This window comes from Sturnira hondurensis, unplaced genomic scaffold (assembly GCF_014824575.4).
Source record: "Sturnira hondurensis isolate 20B ecotype Veracruz unplaced genomic scaffold, ASM1482457v3 Scaffold0013190, whole genome shotgun sequence".
NCBI classification, from domain to species: domain Eukaryota; kingdom Metazoa; phylum Chordata; class Mammalia; order Chiroptera; family Phyllostomidae; genus Sturnira; species Sturnira hondurensis.
In genome coordinates this window covers 2,809,108-2,824,535 of record NW_028085821.1, presented here as the reverse complement: position 1 = coordinate 2,824,535, position 15,428 = coordinate 2,809,108, and the positions used below count along the sequence as shown (strand labels likewise).

The window sequence follows — 15,428 nt, the reverse complement described above, 5'->3', positions numbered from 1 at the left end:
TAAGTGCTAGACATTGTACTAGGATGTGAGACACAAGACAAGATAAAAGCTTCATTTCACAGGAAGCTTCTGAGTTTTTGGTGATTAAAAGCTGCTGTTATTTCTTCTGTAGATAGCTAATCTCCATTTCCTGTGATTTCATGAACTTCACTTTTGACGGATATTATTTCCTTATCCTCATCAAATTTAGGAATGGTCCAATCAAGGAATGATAAACTAGTCAACTCAGTGAAAAAACCCACTATTCAGACAATATTGTTTTGACTGGTTTATCTAAGTATTAACATTTCCCTTATCTAGTGTGACAAAGGGCCCAGCATTTAAACACTTCCGGATGTTAACATTCCTACAAAACAAAGTGAGGGGTGGGGACACTGCCATGTGTCAGAGTTGTGTACTGGGTGGTCCCTTCCATCTCCTAGTTTTATTTAATGGTGACTCGTGTTGTCATTAAGAGCAACTGTGTTCTAATTTTTTCAAGTCCAAAATTCAATACTATTGAAAATATTCTAAAATCACAAGTACGCCATTGCTCTAGTTTACATACATAGTTCATTGCACATCTGACCACTAAACTTCTGGTGACTGAACTACAGGGTTTTCCCTGCCTGGATTTTCATAGAAGGACCATGTTTGGTAAGCATTCTTTCTTGGCTTGGTATTGCTGCAAGTTAGCATTGTGGTTTGATGCTAATATAAACTAGAAACCAGGATAAACTAGGAAAAGCCAGTAGAAGGTTGACATTCTGTGTGACCTGGAACAAGAGAACTCGCCTCTCCTGGTCTGTTTCTCTGTTGGTAAATGGTAGTTCAATTTGATGTCTTTAGTTCCCCGGTTCTAAAATACAATGATTTGTTTAGGAATCTCTGGAAAACATGATCACAAAAAGTCAATTTTTAAAAAAATTATCCAATCCATTTCATGGATACCTTCAGAATTATTTTAGACAAATTCACTTTGAGTAGTTTATCAAGTAGATGTCATGACTACTTACTTGCCCTTGCTCTTACAAAGCTAACTGGTTAATGGAAGGGGGAAGCACCATTAAATGTAGCCACACATACAACCCACAGCTACTTTTGTATAACAACTTTTTAATTTCCATTTTCTGTTTACAAAAAGGCAAAGAGAACAGGGAGTGAGAGGCAGGAGTAAAAACTGGTCAGCCCCAGAGCGTGGAGGAAGAGGCCACAGCCAACGAGGTCGGGTCAGACCGCTCTTTCCTGCTATTACTGGTAACAGCAAAGAACCAAAGGAAGTCCAAGTGTGGATCACCAACTTCTGTTAACAAGATCAGTCTACTGGGCAGAGTCAGATGATTTGTCAAGTCCACGTCCGTGAAGACAAAAAAGGCCCAAGTCCGCCTAATGAGGCCTTGGCTCAGGGTGGGCCCGAGCCTGTCTCCTGTAAGACTTGGGTGGCTGTCTCCAGGGCGCATAGGGGCCATGAGGCACACTCCGGGGAAAACCCCTGTGAACCACAGGGGCCGGCTGCTGATAATAGGGTGTGGGTCTAGGGGCGCTTGGAGGCTGGGGATCAAACATAAATTCAGCTTTGAAATCAAATCCTGTCTGCATAGATGAGGGGACACCTGACTGGAAATGGTTAAAGAATTGACCCGACTGGAAAGGCTGGTCTGAGGTAAAATAGGCATCTTGGGGATGCGGCAATAAGTGGGGGCTTACTGCTGAGTGACAGGCAATGGGAAGAGGCTGTGGGGGCAGAGGTCGGGGCAGGGGTAGGTGGGGAACTGGGAGAGGGAGCAGGGGGCGCTGCCTGGGAGAAAATGATGGGGATGGTAGTAAGGCCTGTTGTTTCCTGCTGGTCTGGGACTGTGTCTCAACGCCCTGTCCAGGTCCACTCCTGATCAACTGGCTCACAGGTTGGCGGCAAGGCAGCTCCACACCCCAGGCATCAGCCATGTGGGCCAACAGCAGCTGGGAGAGGTGTCGGTGCGCCCGTTGGTCCCAATGGACCCCATCTCCCTGCCGGTGCCCTTCTGCGTGGCGAAAGTGGAAGTGCAAATCCAATACATCAAAATTGTGCTTCTGTGCCTCGATGAAGCTGTAGAAGTTAGCTTCAATCACCTTTTTTTTCAGACCCAAGGACAAGGACGACTGCTTCCTCGGGAGGAAGCCCCCAGTGATCTTCTCACCCACGGGCATGGCCGTGTTCCACACCAGGAGGCATGACTCTGGCAGCACCTCGTCCAGGTGCCCAAACAGGTTCTCCAGGTTCTTCCGGTAGCTGCTAAAGGAATCCTTCCCATACCTGGAGATGTCCCAGAGACAGGAGTTAATGATGACCACGTCCGGGGTGTGCTCATAGGACTGCAGCTCTTTCAGGATGTCTTGGACATAGACGCTGTACACACGTGTGAGGAAGTAGAAGCGCACCAGATGGTGGTTGGTGCAGAACTCCCGGACTTCACGGTAGTTGGTGCCATTGTGCATGGTAGCCTTCTGTCCTCCATTCACCAGCTTGTCCTGTTCGAAGGTCAGCTCCCCCTTGACCTTGAGCTGCCTGTAAGTGAGCAGGCAATCCTTCTGCAGCAGGAGCACCAGGTCCTTGTACACAGACCTCTGGACAGAGTCTCCCAGGATGACAACAAACTTGTTGTGGAGCAGCTGCTGCACTTCGCAGGACCGCAGGTGGGCCATGATGCCTAGGTCAAGTGACGTAGCTCCTTCCTTTGCTCGTGGGTGGGTCTGCAGATAGCTAGGACAGAAGCAAAGAGCAGCTGGGATGAAGGAGCAGCCTGTGCAGGCAGGCCCTCTGCGTGGTTAAGACTCAGGACCAGGGATGAAGTTTTGGCCTGAGAAACCCTCAGGGCAGAACTCCACCGCGTTGAGGCTGAGAGAGAGGAGAAAGAGCAAGAAGGGAGACTGGAGTCAGAAGCCCTGCTCGGCCTGGCCTTAACTTGGGCTGGGATTTGACCTCTGAACTGCCTGTGGCTGCTCTCGGAGGCCCAGGTTCCACCTAGCCAGGAGAGGCCAACCTGGCCTGCCCTTCCCCGCCACCGGTGCAAAGGGCCACTGGGAAGGCGGCCCAGATGTCTGACAAATGGAGAATGGTTAGGTTAACTTTGCAGCTGCTTACCAATGAGTGTGAGTAAGCAAAACCATGGAGAATGCCTGTGTATGCTAAGGGGAGGAAGTTACCACATGTGTACCCTGTATCACTGAAACTACGTGAAATAGATATGCATAGATAACACTGAAAGAAAACACGCAGAAGCAGAGTTTTTAATAGTAGGAGAATGGATGAATTGCTTTTCCCCCTTTTTTGTAAATATTCTATATAATCTTATATTACTTTTAATAACTTAAGAAGAATTCAAATGGAAAGCAACATAAAGTAAGAGTACCTGTACCAATAGGTCTTATACAAAAGAAATAACCTTGGGCCTGACTGGTGTGGCTCGGTGGACTGACTGCCGGCCTGTGAACCAAAGGGTTGCTGGATGGATTCCCAGTCAGGGCACATGCCTGGCTTGCAGGCCAGGTCCCCAGTGCAGGGCGTGCAAGAGGCAACCACACATTAATGTTTCTCTCCCCCTCTTTCTCCTTCCCTTTTCCTCTCTAAAAATAAATAAAATCTTTTAAAAAGAGAGAGAAATAACATTGGAAATAACTCATGTGTGTTTCTGCTATAATACTCTTTGCTTTCCATTTGAAAATCAGAACAAGCTACCCCCAAATATGCCCCTTTGGCATAAGGATGATTCTGAGCTGAAGGCAACTAAGAATCCAGAGGCAGGAAGAGTTCTCTGCACTACCCTCACCTGCCTAAAAGCAGTGTATAGATTCCCCTTTGAGGAAAGGTCCTTCCCCCAACCAAAGAGTCAAGGAAGAAGGCAGGGAGGGGTTGACACCAAGATGAGTTTTCCTGTAGAGACCTTACCAAAATGGCCCAGATTTTCCATCAGTTTCCCCATACAGTTGCTAGTCACTTCCCCACAGTTTCTCATCCCCTGAAGCCCCAACCCTTTTTCCTTTGTTAAAATGGTATATACACTCCTGGATATTTGAGTTTCATTTCTTTTCTATGAACTTTAATGCACTTAAATATTAATAAAAATTTTGTGCCTCTTCTCTGGCTAACCTGTCTCTTGTTAGTTTAATATAGGGCCCCAGAAATCAAACTTAAGAGTCAGGGGAAAAGTTTTCCCTTCCCAGCATATTGAATAAAATGCTGAGGAGGCGCCACTTACAACCGTAGGTACTGATGGATAAAAGGGAGAAACACATTTCAATACTACGAACAATCTCAGATGAGGAGGAAGATGGCGTCCAGTGCACGCACTTACAAGAAGCCATTAAAATCCACTGTGGCTTGATGTCTGCAGGCTTTTATGCATTAATCAACATTTTAATAGGTGTGTGTGGAGAACTATTATTAAATGACACATTCAGTTTTTAAAAGCTATACTATTTGTGGTTTTAAATGGGTACAAATACAAAAGTAAAACCACAAAAATGAATAGGAGTTGCCTTAAGACAACAGAAAATAATGCCTTAATCCCCCCCCCAAAGAACCTCCATTAAAAAAAAAAAAGTAGCACTCTGGTGTGGCTCAGTTGGCTGGGTGTCGTCCTGTAAACCTAAAAATGTTGGGTTTGATTCACAGTCAGGACAGAAACCTTAAAAACAAACAAAACAACAGAAAATTTAACTTACTGTGGTGCAATAAAAGAAAACTTCATTAAAGAAAACTCCATACCCTACTTGTTTACAATCATTTATTTATCCAACTTACACTAACTCCTACTAAATGCACCACATTGAGGATATAAAATGAGTCAAAGTTGGTCCTTGCCTTCACGAGCAGATTAGAAATACTCATTGATAACTGTGACACAAAGCGGACAGTGCTGAGTGCCATGAAACAGGTGTCTTTGTGAACAGTATTTCTACACCCCAGACCCAAGTCTCCGAAGTGCAAAGCAACGGGGAAGCCCTCTTCCCAGTGTTTCCGGGGCTCCCATGCCATCCAGCTGTGTACCCTCTTTGGGCTGGCGCCGCGGCCGTAGGCTGTGCCTAGTCCTCCAGGGTCACTGGGCACCAACACCTGCTGCCATCAGAGTTCTCTCCCTGAGGTTGGCCGACCCGATAACCTACTGCTGTCTCTCTCTGCACTATTTTTAAAAAGATATTCTATTTATTTATTTTTAGAGAGAGGGGAGGTGAGGGAGAAAGGGAAGGAGAGAAACATCACTGTGCGAAACATGGATCAGCGGCCTCTTGCACAACCCGACCAGGGAATAGGCCCACCACCTAGGCATGTGCCCTGACTGGGAATCAAACCAGAGACCTTTCGATTGGCAGGATGCTGCCCAGTCCACTGAGCACACCAGTCAGGGCTCCTTCAGGGCCATTTTGCTTAAGTGTTCTAATGGATTCTTCCTCTGGGTATGAATAGCCTCAGACTCGGGCTCAACAGATGAGTCCAAATGCAGCAGGAAAGAAAGGCACTCAAGTACACTACAGGCAAAGATCACCGGCCCTGAAGTCACGCTGTAGGTTTCGATCCCAGCTCTTCCATGTGCTCTTAGTCCTCGGGCAAGTTATTTAGCCTTTCTCTGACTTACGTTCTTCATCTGTAAAATGGGACTTACAGTGCCCACTTCATAAATTTGACGTGAGGATTAACCATAACGTTTAGAACAACACCTGCCAAGTAGTAAGCACGGATGAGAGCTCCTATTATTACTGAGCAAGTTTGGGAACACCAGTTAACTGTCTGTGAAAAGGAGACTACAATATTTCTGCTGCCTGCCTTGCAGGGTTCTGCGAAGATTAAAGGAAATGATGGAAGTGAAAGATTTTGAAGAAAACAAAATGACTGTTTATTGAATGGCTACTGGATGGTAGGTGCTTTACAAATGTTATCCTACATATAAGCCAATCCTTATTATTCACCTTTTCTAGGGAGGAGTATTGACTGATGGAGCTAAGACTTGAAACCCCTGACTCTCAAATCTGTCTCCGTGGAAACCTCCTTCAGACCAGAACGCCCTGCAGGCTAGTCTCAACCCTGAAGCGAGGCTCAGGTGGGGGGGGGGGGGATGGGGGGATGAGATGGGATGAGGGTGTTCTGGTGTCTGCCTCCCGGTTCAGGCAGACAACCACTACTCTGCCTGCTCAGGAGGGTGGTCCATGTGTACTCGGGTGTGTGTGTGGGGAGGGGGGGATGAGGAGGGGGGTTAGTAAGGGTGGAAGTGGGGCTGCGTGTAAATAAAGAGTATACTTTTTTCATCCCATTCCATAATCTCAAGTGAGAGACATGCAAAACTTTAAAAATCAAACATCCATCTAAGAATGTTCTTCTACAGTGGAACATGTAGGCAAGACTGTGGAAAAGAAGGAGGAATAACCAAGAAGCACTCCAGTTAGGAAGTCCGTGCAGTTCTTGATGGAGAATGCCACAATTGTAACAGATTAACAAATCAGACACCCTCAGGACTACTGTGGGGAAGAGTCCTTTAAGCTCAGATGTCACACATTAAAACAAACCGACCTAAAAAAAAGGAGGGGGGTAGGGGGGTGAGGTTTGAGTAACGAATAATTGGGAGAGCTAAATCTCTCATCTTAAAAAAAAAAAAACCTGTTGGTTACTTCTAAATATTTTCAAAGCCCCTTTCAATTAAAAAACTGAAGCAAAAAGGGGATTTGAAAACAAGTCAGTGGTCTTTTTAGGCCACACTTCTTTCCTGGCTTCAAATTTGTTCAACTTACTTATTTGTTTTGGCAGCTATTTTACAGATAGATAGAGTGCCTCATTCATTCTTTCCTCCATTCATTCAGTAAGGATCACCAAGAACCAGATGCTGTGCCAGGCAGAGGGAGTAGGTATAAAAATGCAGTCTCTTCTCTCAAGAAGAGGGGGTACGGAGCCCCGGCTGGTGTGGCTCAGTGGATTGAGCACTGCCTTGAGAACCAAAGGGTCCCCAGTTTGATTCCCAGCCAGGGCACACGCCTGTGTTGCGGGCCAGGTCCCCAGTACTGGGCACATGAGAGGTAACCACACTTCTTTCCCTCTTTTTCTCCTTCTCATCCCTTCTCTCTAAAAATGAATAAATAAAATATTTTTTAAAAAGAGGCGTATGGAAAAGGACATGTGAAACATCACAGGAGCTGGCGGCTGGAACCGATGGATGTACAAGAAGTGTCAAAGCCCGTAGGAAAGGTCAGGGGGGAGAGGAGGTGTTTGCGCGAAGATCACCACGACCCGGGATCCCACCATCCAGTGAAAACCAGTGTTTACAGAGTCTCATGATGATTCCTCAAGTCGTGATTATAGGTAGTACCGCATTTTTCTATTTTCAAAGTAAAATTTGGCTTTTGGATAAAGCTCTGGCAGAAATATGCATTAATAATGGCTGCTACTATAATAAATGACTTTCGAGCATCTTGCTTAGATTACTGTTTGGGGTAATTAATTTTTTAATAGTTTCATAAGCCATAACTTATAAATCATTGAGTACTGCTTTATAACTATCACAAAACAAACACATAGCATTTGTTTTCCATAAATCAATGTGTTGTAGTAATTAGGCTAATTTTTTCTTTCCTCATTGATGTTTACTTACAGGGAGAGTGACACATTTAATAGGGCAGTCGCTCCAGAGGTCCTGTAGAGAGGTCTTAAATCACAGAGGTAATCACTAACAATTAGGATGTTGTTTCAATTGATCAGGTGTAGGAAGTCCTTGTAACTGGTTTAAAAGTTTCTTGCATGTGACTAACCATCCTAATGGTACATTATATTGGGACTATAAATAGCTCATCTCCTTCCAACTTCATTTTTGGTGGTCAAATCCATATTTTGAACTGTCCAAGATCCCCTTAAGTTCTGTGAAATAGATGGTACAAATAAGAAATAATTCTTTTTCATGAACTTAACAGCTTAGGTATATGTTGGCATTGCTTAATTTTCCAAGTGGAATTTAAACTTCTCAAAAATTAAATTGCATGTCATATACAGTTTTAAGAAAGAAAAAATGTTAAAAAGCAAGCAACTCTTAACTCCTTTTTGGGAAAGGTTAATGAATGGCCTGTGGATTGGGGGTTGACTCGGGATGAGTCAGTGAATAGTCACTCCTCCGCATAGCTTGAAAATGGGGGGAATTCGGGCCTGCTATTTTAAAAAGCGGTTTTCAGAACAAATTTTTAAAAATACATAAAAGTACTGTGAGACACTATGTTAAATAATGCAACAAAAATTATTTCCAAAAAGCCATTGGAAAGACAGATTCCACGCCCCTACCCTCAATAACCTCACCTCTAAAATAGGCCTCAGTTCTGCAGCCCATTAAGTTTTTCAGTAAAAATGTAGCGAACACCCGTGTCTACCTGGGGTGGCGACAGCGGTCGCTGTGCAAATGTGACTCGCACCTCAGCAACCGTCAGGGTTCCTCTACCCCAGCCCTCAGTGACCCGACCCCCCCCCCCACCATAGGGCCCACATTCCTAACCTGGAGGTTCAGTCGGTTCTAAACGTGATCTAAACTCTCACATACCCGTGACATAAATGGAACATTGAAACTGCAACAGTGATCTTCACATCGTTCTTGGGGAAGCAGGAGTTTTCTGAGAATCTACTCAATCTGTATCTGCCCCACCTCTACCAGGCCGCAATCTTAAATCTGTGACTCATTTTTAATAAAAAATCAACAGAGGAATTTCACACACTTTGAGAGTCTAAGAATCCCATGTTTAAACATCCTTAAGGCAGTGTTTTCTCCACAATAACAGTCTAATACAAAAATTTCAGTTGGTTAGAGCCTGGTCCTGACACCCCGGGGCTGTGGGTTCTATTTCCTGCCAGGGCACATACAAGAATCAACCAATGAATGCCTAAATGAGTGGAACAACAAATGGATGTTTTTCTTGCTCTTTTTTTCCTTCCTCTCTCACTAAAATCAATAAATATTTTTAAAAATTTTCAGTGGACTATAGTAATGTAGGAGACATTCTTTATAAATAAACTCGGGTTCATAATACCTAGTATGCAAATAACATCTATAAAAGCAAAAGATAAACTATGGAGCCTTTAACTTGAGTAGCTCTACTTAAAAAAAAAACCCAAAAAACATTTTTAACAAAAGGACTGCTTAACGTAAAAAATCAGTTTACATAAACAACAGGACTGGCTGCGACAAACTTCCACATTATGGTCTCAAACCATTAATTAAAGGACATTTGTTAGCCTCCTTCCTAGTCCTCTCTGACAAGAATGAAAGATATTGGAAGGCAGGGAGCTGGCTTTCCCTTCCAGGAAACTCTGAAGTCAGACTTGAACTCTGGCCCTGAACAGCTGTGTGCTCTTGGGTTAGCTGCCCAACACTCGGAGCCAGTTTTCGCTGGCATCAGACAGAGGTTTCATCACCGACCTCACTGAAGAACAGTGAAGATTAAAAGGGATCACGTCAAAATCTATCAGGGGCTCACTCAGTACGGGGCCTGCCATGCATTAGGCACTTTCAAACCCCCGCCACTGCAACCGCTCCCTCCTGGGACTCCAGAGAGAACCGGGGTCCCCAGACTGCAAGCCCCTCGCTTAGTCCCCTCCCTCACACCTTCAAGCCCAAAGACCCCTTTCCCACCCCCGACCCCAGAGGCAGAGCTGTACCTCCTCAGACGTGAAGGTGGTCCTCGGCTCCAAGGTAGTCTTCAGCCAGCTCAGGTAGCTCTTCCTCCAGTGCCTCAAGACTCTTTGCTCCAGGAGGTCCCTGCGGCGAGGGGGTAATTATGCATTCCACTTTTTCTTCAGTCTCCTCAGGCTGGCTCCTTGCGTAAGCATTAAATACATTGTAGTTTCTTTCTTAGAGAGAAAAAGGAAACTTCTTGGACTCCACCTCCAGGACAGTCCTATCTTTTGCCTTCCCTTCAAGGCCACTTCTTAAAAAGAGTTGTTTGCACTGGCTGTGTCTGGGTCCTCACCTCCTACTTACTCTTTCTTTTTTTTAATACTTGTATTTGGCTTCCAGAGCCATCAAACCGAAGAAATGTTTGTCAGTAAATCACCAGCGACTTCCCTGTTGCTCCTTTCAATGGCCATTTCCAGGGCCTGGTGGAATCCGCGGCATTCCCAGCGCTGGGGGCCGGAACCCCCCTGGTCGCTCCCCTCTGAAAAACCACTGGAGAGCCCGAGCTCACCTCTCCTCTCCGGCCTTCCCTGCTGTCTTTTGTGCGTTTCTCTTGCTCTGGCAATTCCCCAAATGTTGGTCTTTCTCAAGGCCCACTAATCGACTCCTTTCTTCTTTTCTTCCACATTCCTTCCCTCGGTAAGTTCACCCACTCTCCCAGCATCAGTCAATACACTGGTCCCAAGTCCCCGGTCTGCCTCAAACGCTTCTGGTTTACCCTTGTTTTTCCAGCGTAAGTCATAGCTCCCCTCCCCCCCCAAATCCCGGTTTGGATGCAAATAAATTATATGGTCCCCTTATCAATTACCATTTGTATGCAGATGACTCTGAATTGAGGCAATAAAACACAGAGGCTAAGAGGGTGGGCCCTGGGGTCAGCCCCCTGGGTTTATATCCTGCCCCTCAATTCACTAGCGGCTGAGAGCCTGGCCAGGTTAAGTAATCCCTCCGCACTTCAGGTTCCTCACCAAAAAATTAGGAACTACACTAGGGATATCTCAAGAAATACGGGTTAAATCAGCACGAGGCCTGCCCCATTTTCAAGTGCTCAACAAATCTAGCTAGTCCAAACTTGTCTCCTGAGTTCCAGACATATTCAGATTAAGTACAATAAAGTTCCAAGGCAGAGGGGAGGGGAAGGGCAAGGAGTAATCCGGTCTGTACAGGCCCCTTATCACTTCTAAATTCTCTAGATGCCCATTTGTCCTCCCAACAAACTGTGGCTGAATTCCTCAGATAATTCTCTCGTGACCTTTGAACGCTTGTCCTACAGGTTTGAACTATTGATCCTCAGTGGGAAGGGAGGCAGCGTTTTCTTGCTGTTTTTGAAGAGGCTGCTATATAATTTATGCTGGAAACGCTGGCGATAAGTAGGTGGAAATAAATTCTCCTTCTGAACTGCTGAATCAAGACATCTTTATTTTTCATGACTGTGGCTGTTTCCACTATTCCAGAAACATCAAAATGATACTGAATGATAGCCTGGATATATAACACTTCAACCATTTCTTGGCAATAAAAAGTAAGACATAACTCTTGAAAATATACTTCAGGGAGGAAAAGGGTGTGATTTTTGGGAAGCTGAGTTTGGGGAACAATTCCACCTCTGTTTTTAGGTTTTTATGGTTAGTTTCTTCTTTCTATAAATTACTTTCAATCCTTCAGAAAGGGTCTTAATTTGAAATACTTTCTAAAATGGTATTTTTTAATCTGTTTTCAAATTTCGTACCTTCACTTGCATTTGAAATGCTAGCTCGCATAACTCCAACGGTTTGCAGTAATGAACTTTGGTTTTTAACCTAGGCTACGATCCTTCCTTCTGTGTGGCTCCCCAGAGCCACAGGGTGAATGACAGAACTGGAGTACACTCAGAGAGCGTCTCACCTCCTCACGTTTGCTCTGCAACTCAGCATTAAAGGTTCCCTAGCTCCTTCCTCTACTGAAATTCTGCTCGTTCTTTAAGACCTAGTTTTGATGGGGGACTCGAAAGTTGGAAAATTTTAGTTCAATAGCTAATAAGCTTAGTAATCCATGCATGTAAAAGTTATTGTTCCAGGAGTCAAAGGTATGAACCACCCTGGCTCTGGGAGACCATAAGCAGTTCCACCTTTGAGCCTCAGGAGGGCTGCAGGCAATCAGGATGGGATCTGAGCCGTTGTGCTCCAGGGGAAGATGACCACTGCCTGGGGCGAGAATGTTGAAGTTGTTTTTTTAATCCAATTAACTTTTCCCTGAATTCCAAACCCCTTACCTACACTTTGTTCTCCTTATCAAAAGGGCCATTCTTCAATGGAATTTAAGACAGTCTGTTAGGGTGGAAGCCCTCTGTCTACTCAGATCACCAGCTATCTGAATACAGCACCCATCAAGTTTCAATCCCTGTCTCTGCTGACTGGGTCTGGTAGGTGACAGGCAGCCTGAACACTGGTTTTTCCAGGTACAGTTTAAAATGCAGTTCCGTCTGTGAGCCTTCCCTATCTCCCCAGACAGAAAAATCTCTTAGTCCTCTGACGGCCTCTACTAAGCAAGTGGTTCCATTTTGTACTGCGGTGAAATGCCCATTTGCTTTCTGCCCTAGTCTCTCCTGGTCTTGGATGGCCGGAGTGGGTTTCACTGGTCCTTGTCCCCTGGACAGCCCAGTATTTTACGCGTAATAGTTAGCTTTCATTGAGCATTTACTGTGTGCCAGGTCTATTTTACCTTCTCACAAACTAAGAAGGTAGCAACTGCTATTATCTTCCTGATATGGACGAGTAAACTGAGGCTAGGAGAGGTTATGGAAATAGCCCAAAGTTGCTCAGCTAGTAAAATGCAGAACTGGTCTTTTACTGCTGGTGAATCTTCTTGATTGATTAGGTAAGCTTAAGATTTTGTTTTGTTTTGTTTTTTAGGAGGAAATTTGGCTCCAGAGCCTGAGCTTTTAACCTCAGCTATAAATATGTGTTGAAACCTTGAGGAAAAAAAGTCTTATCTAGAAACAGATATCTGTATGTATTTTGCCTTTTTATTATCTGTTGAAAAACGAAACAAAGCAAAGCAATATTTTGTACACAGCTTTACCTTTTTCCATGAGAAAACGGAAAAGTATGAAGTCAACTTGGGGTAGTTTTTATCACTGATAGCTAATTTCTAGTAATGTGTCAATGGAAAACTACATTTTTATACTTATGCTGGCTACTCTAGATTCTAATCAGTGGTGAAATAAAAGGTTCCCATGGTTGAAAAGGAGGGTGATGGGGAGCCAGTAATGACCAAGTTGCTTCCAGCTGATGAACAGATTGGATTCTGAAATTCTGTCTCCACGGATGGGCATGAAAGCCCATTTAACCAGTGAACATGAGGCTGAGTCAGCAGGCTGGGGCTTCTGCTTCCTCCAGAGCTTCCTTTACCTCTGTTTTTATCCTTTAAATGGGAGATGATCTGTAGGGTCCTCTAAAGAGATGACATAAAAGAGCTTGTACAAACAAGAACAGAGACAGAATATCGGGGGAGTGTTTTGATGATTTCCAGATGGGAGGGGGTGTGGGGGAGTGGGTGAAGAGGTGAGGGGATTAAGAAGTACAAATAGGTAGTTACAGAATAGCCAAGGGGATGTAAAGTACAGTAGAGAAAATGGAGTAGCCAAAGAACCTATACTATGACCCATGGCCATGAACCATGGCCTGGATCCATAGACCTGAACGATGACCTGAGGGTTGGGGGGTACTGGGTGGAGGGGAAGCAAAGAGGGGGAAATCAGGACAACTGTAATTGCATATTCAATAAAATATAATTTTTTTAAAAGCGCTTGTAAAATGGATATTATTTTATTGTGGATGTTACTATTCATGATGCGGTTTCTAAGAGCCAGTCTCTGTCTGCCTTGCTCCTCACCTGTACTATTAGAAGGGTCTGGAAGATCTGGGTTCCCAATGCTGTGTGTGTTGGCAGCGGCACCGAGGACATCCCCCAGTTTTCAAGCCCTAGGACTGGGCACAGGAAGAGGGCCAAGTGCAGGAAGTGAGGCAGCTGACAAAACCAGAGTCCATGCTGGGGAAATAACACGCGAGGACACCAGGCTTTCCCCAAGTCCTGCTTCCCCGCTTCTGCCCTCAGTGTGGCCCTCCCAGCTCCTCTCTGGCCCTGTGCTGCAGGCCTCTCCCTAATCCCTCAGGAACAACACTAAGCCAACCGTTCAGCACTGCCTGCCTTAGGGTGAACTGTGGAAATCAAAGGAAATGCTCCGCAAACTTTACAAATATCAATTATTGCTTTCCTGAGCCACCTCAGCATTTGGGGGGTGGGGGCAGATGGGATCTAGTAATTAAGGCAGCGTCCCAGTAATGAAGTATTTGAATTATTATTATTTAGTAATACTAATTTAACTTGTTATTTAGTAACATTAGTTGGTACCCACTGCTTACATTACACAGTTTACCTGCTTACCTATTTATTCCTCGTAAGAACCTTGTGGAATTGGTACTTTTTTCTCTCCATCTTACACAGTCGAAAATGAAGTTTGGCAGATTGAGTCATCTGCCCGAGGTCACCCATTTTATAAAAAGCAGAGCTGGGAGTTAAAATGATGCCAAGCCTTTGTGGTCAACCACAACATATAAGATTGCATATATTAACAGATGCTTCACATCCCTTCTTGCTCGCAACCTACCATTTCCTCTCACTGTACATGTTTAGAGGTTCAGAAGTTTATCAGTCCCTCTCATTATGAAGTAACAGCTGTCTCTTCAGGGCTGTTCAGGTAAGTGGGGGCAGCATGGAGTGGACTAGGATGGACATTCCTTCCTACAGAAAGTGCCCGAGAAGTGAGAATGCCAAGAAAGGCTGCTCAGAAATGCAAAATTAAAGCTTGAAACAAAGTGGGAAAACTGAAAAGTACTTACTCATTAAAGTGACCGGTGATTTAAAAATGTACCTCTCCGTTGATTCTACACCTCCTTCCTAGAGACTCCCCTCTCGGCCTTGGGCCAGAGCTCCAGGTCGAGCAGAGAGCCCAGAGCCTGGGCTCCAAGGCAGATACACTCACTCCTGGGTGCTGCCTGCACACTCACATGTGTGAGTAGCGTCAGGGGAGACGATGCCATTTCCGGTGGCATCTGGGGCAAATGACACGAGTCAGCAATTATTTTCTTGCATTAGGAAGCGGAAGACTAATGACCGAAGCTTTAAGACTTGGGCAAGTATGAAAACACCAAGGGTTTAGTGAGTCCAAAATATGGCATCTTCCTGAGCTACGAGCTTGTTTCATTTCACATTTCTCAGTGATCGGGGTGTAGCGGCTAGGATTCTTCCTTCGTTTTCTTTTCCCAGTTCAGACCCTCTGCTCTCAGTACCCTGGCTCCTGTAGTGTGTTCACGGGTGAAAAATCCTTAGAATGGGGGAGGAGGGAAAGGTGGTGAGGGGAGAGAAGGGAAGTGAGAAAAGAGAAATGGGGAAAAGATAAAGAGTGCTCTCTTCTCTACTTTTTAGTAGTAATAATCCTGGACTTCTGTGTGGCGCTTCTCCCAGCGCCCTGTGGGTGGAACAGAGCTCACTCTGCAGCTTCAGAGAACTAGGGCCTAAGCTGCAGGTCTCAGGTAAAGGCAGGAAGCGGCAGGACAGGACAGTCTTCTGATTCCTCCTCCCATTCCATTTGAAACCACGAGGTAACTGGAAGGGGGCAGGGGGACAGGAAGTGGCATTCTGATTGATTAGATATAGATAAGCTGGGAACTTTGTTTTCTTTTCTTTTCTTTGGAAGGATATGATTTGGAGGAGGAACATCACCTCCTCTACAAATTC

The 15,428-nt window shown here is 45.0% G+C and overlaps 1 protein-coding gene and 1 long non-coding RNA gene across 11 annotated transcripts in view; one reads left to right on the top strand and one right to left on the bottom strand.

Annotated features, from left to right (window-relative positions):
* Window positions 1-1,078: 1,078 nt before the first annotated feature.
* PCED1B (PC-esterase domain containing 1B) overlaps window positions 1,079-15,428 on the bottom strand; it is a 123,664-nt gene continuing 109,314 nt past the window's right edge. For 4 of the 10 annotated variants that reach the window (XM_037061103.1, XM_037061105.1, XM_037061106.1 and 1 more), the window contains one exon: window positions 1,079-2,719. In XM_037061103.1, coding sequence (XP_036916998.1) covers window positions 1,366-2,719 — 1,354 coding nt within the window. In that variant the 3' untranslated portion in view covers window positions 1,079-1,365. Of the gene's footprint in view, window positions 2,720-7,244; window positions 7,856-9,581; window positions 9,827-13,371; window positions 14,744-15,428 lie in introns of those variants that run through there. The other 6 variants (XM_037061110.1, XM_037061108.1, XM_037061109.1 and 3 more) reach the window with 6 other exon arrangements.
* LOC118997442 (uncharacterized) lies at window positions 2,571-7,245 on the top strand. Its single transcript, XR_005068669.1, has 3 exons — window positions 2,571-2,652; window positions 5,787-5,870; window positions 7,101-7,245. It is a non-coding gene; the product is annotated as an uncharacterized LOC118997442 (long non-coding RNA).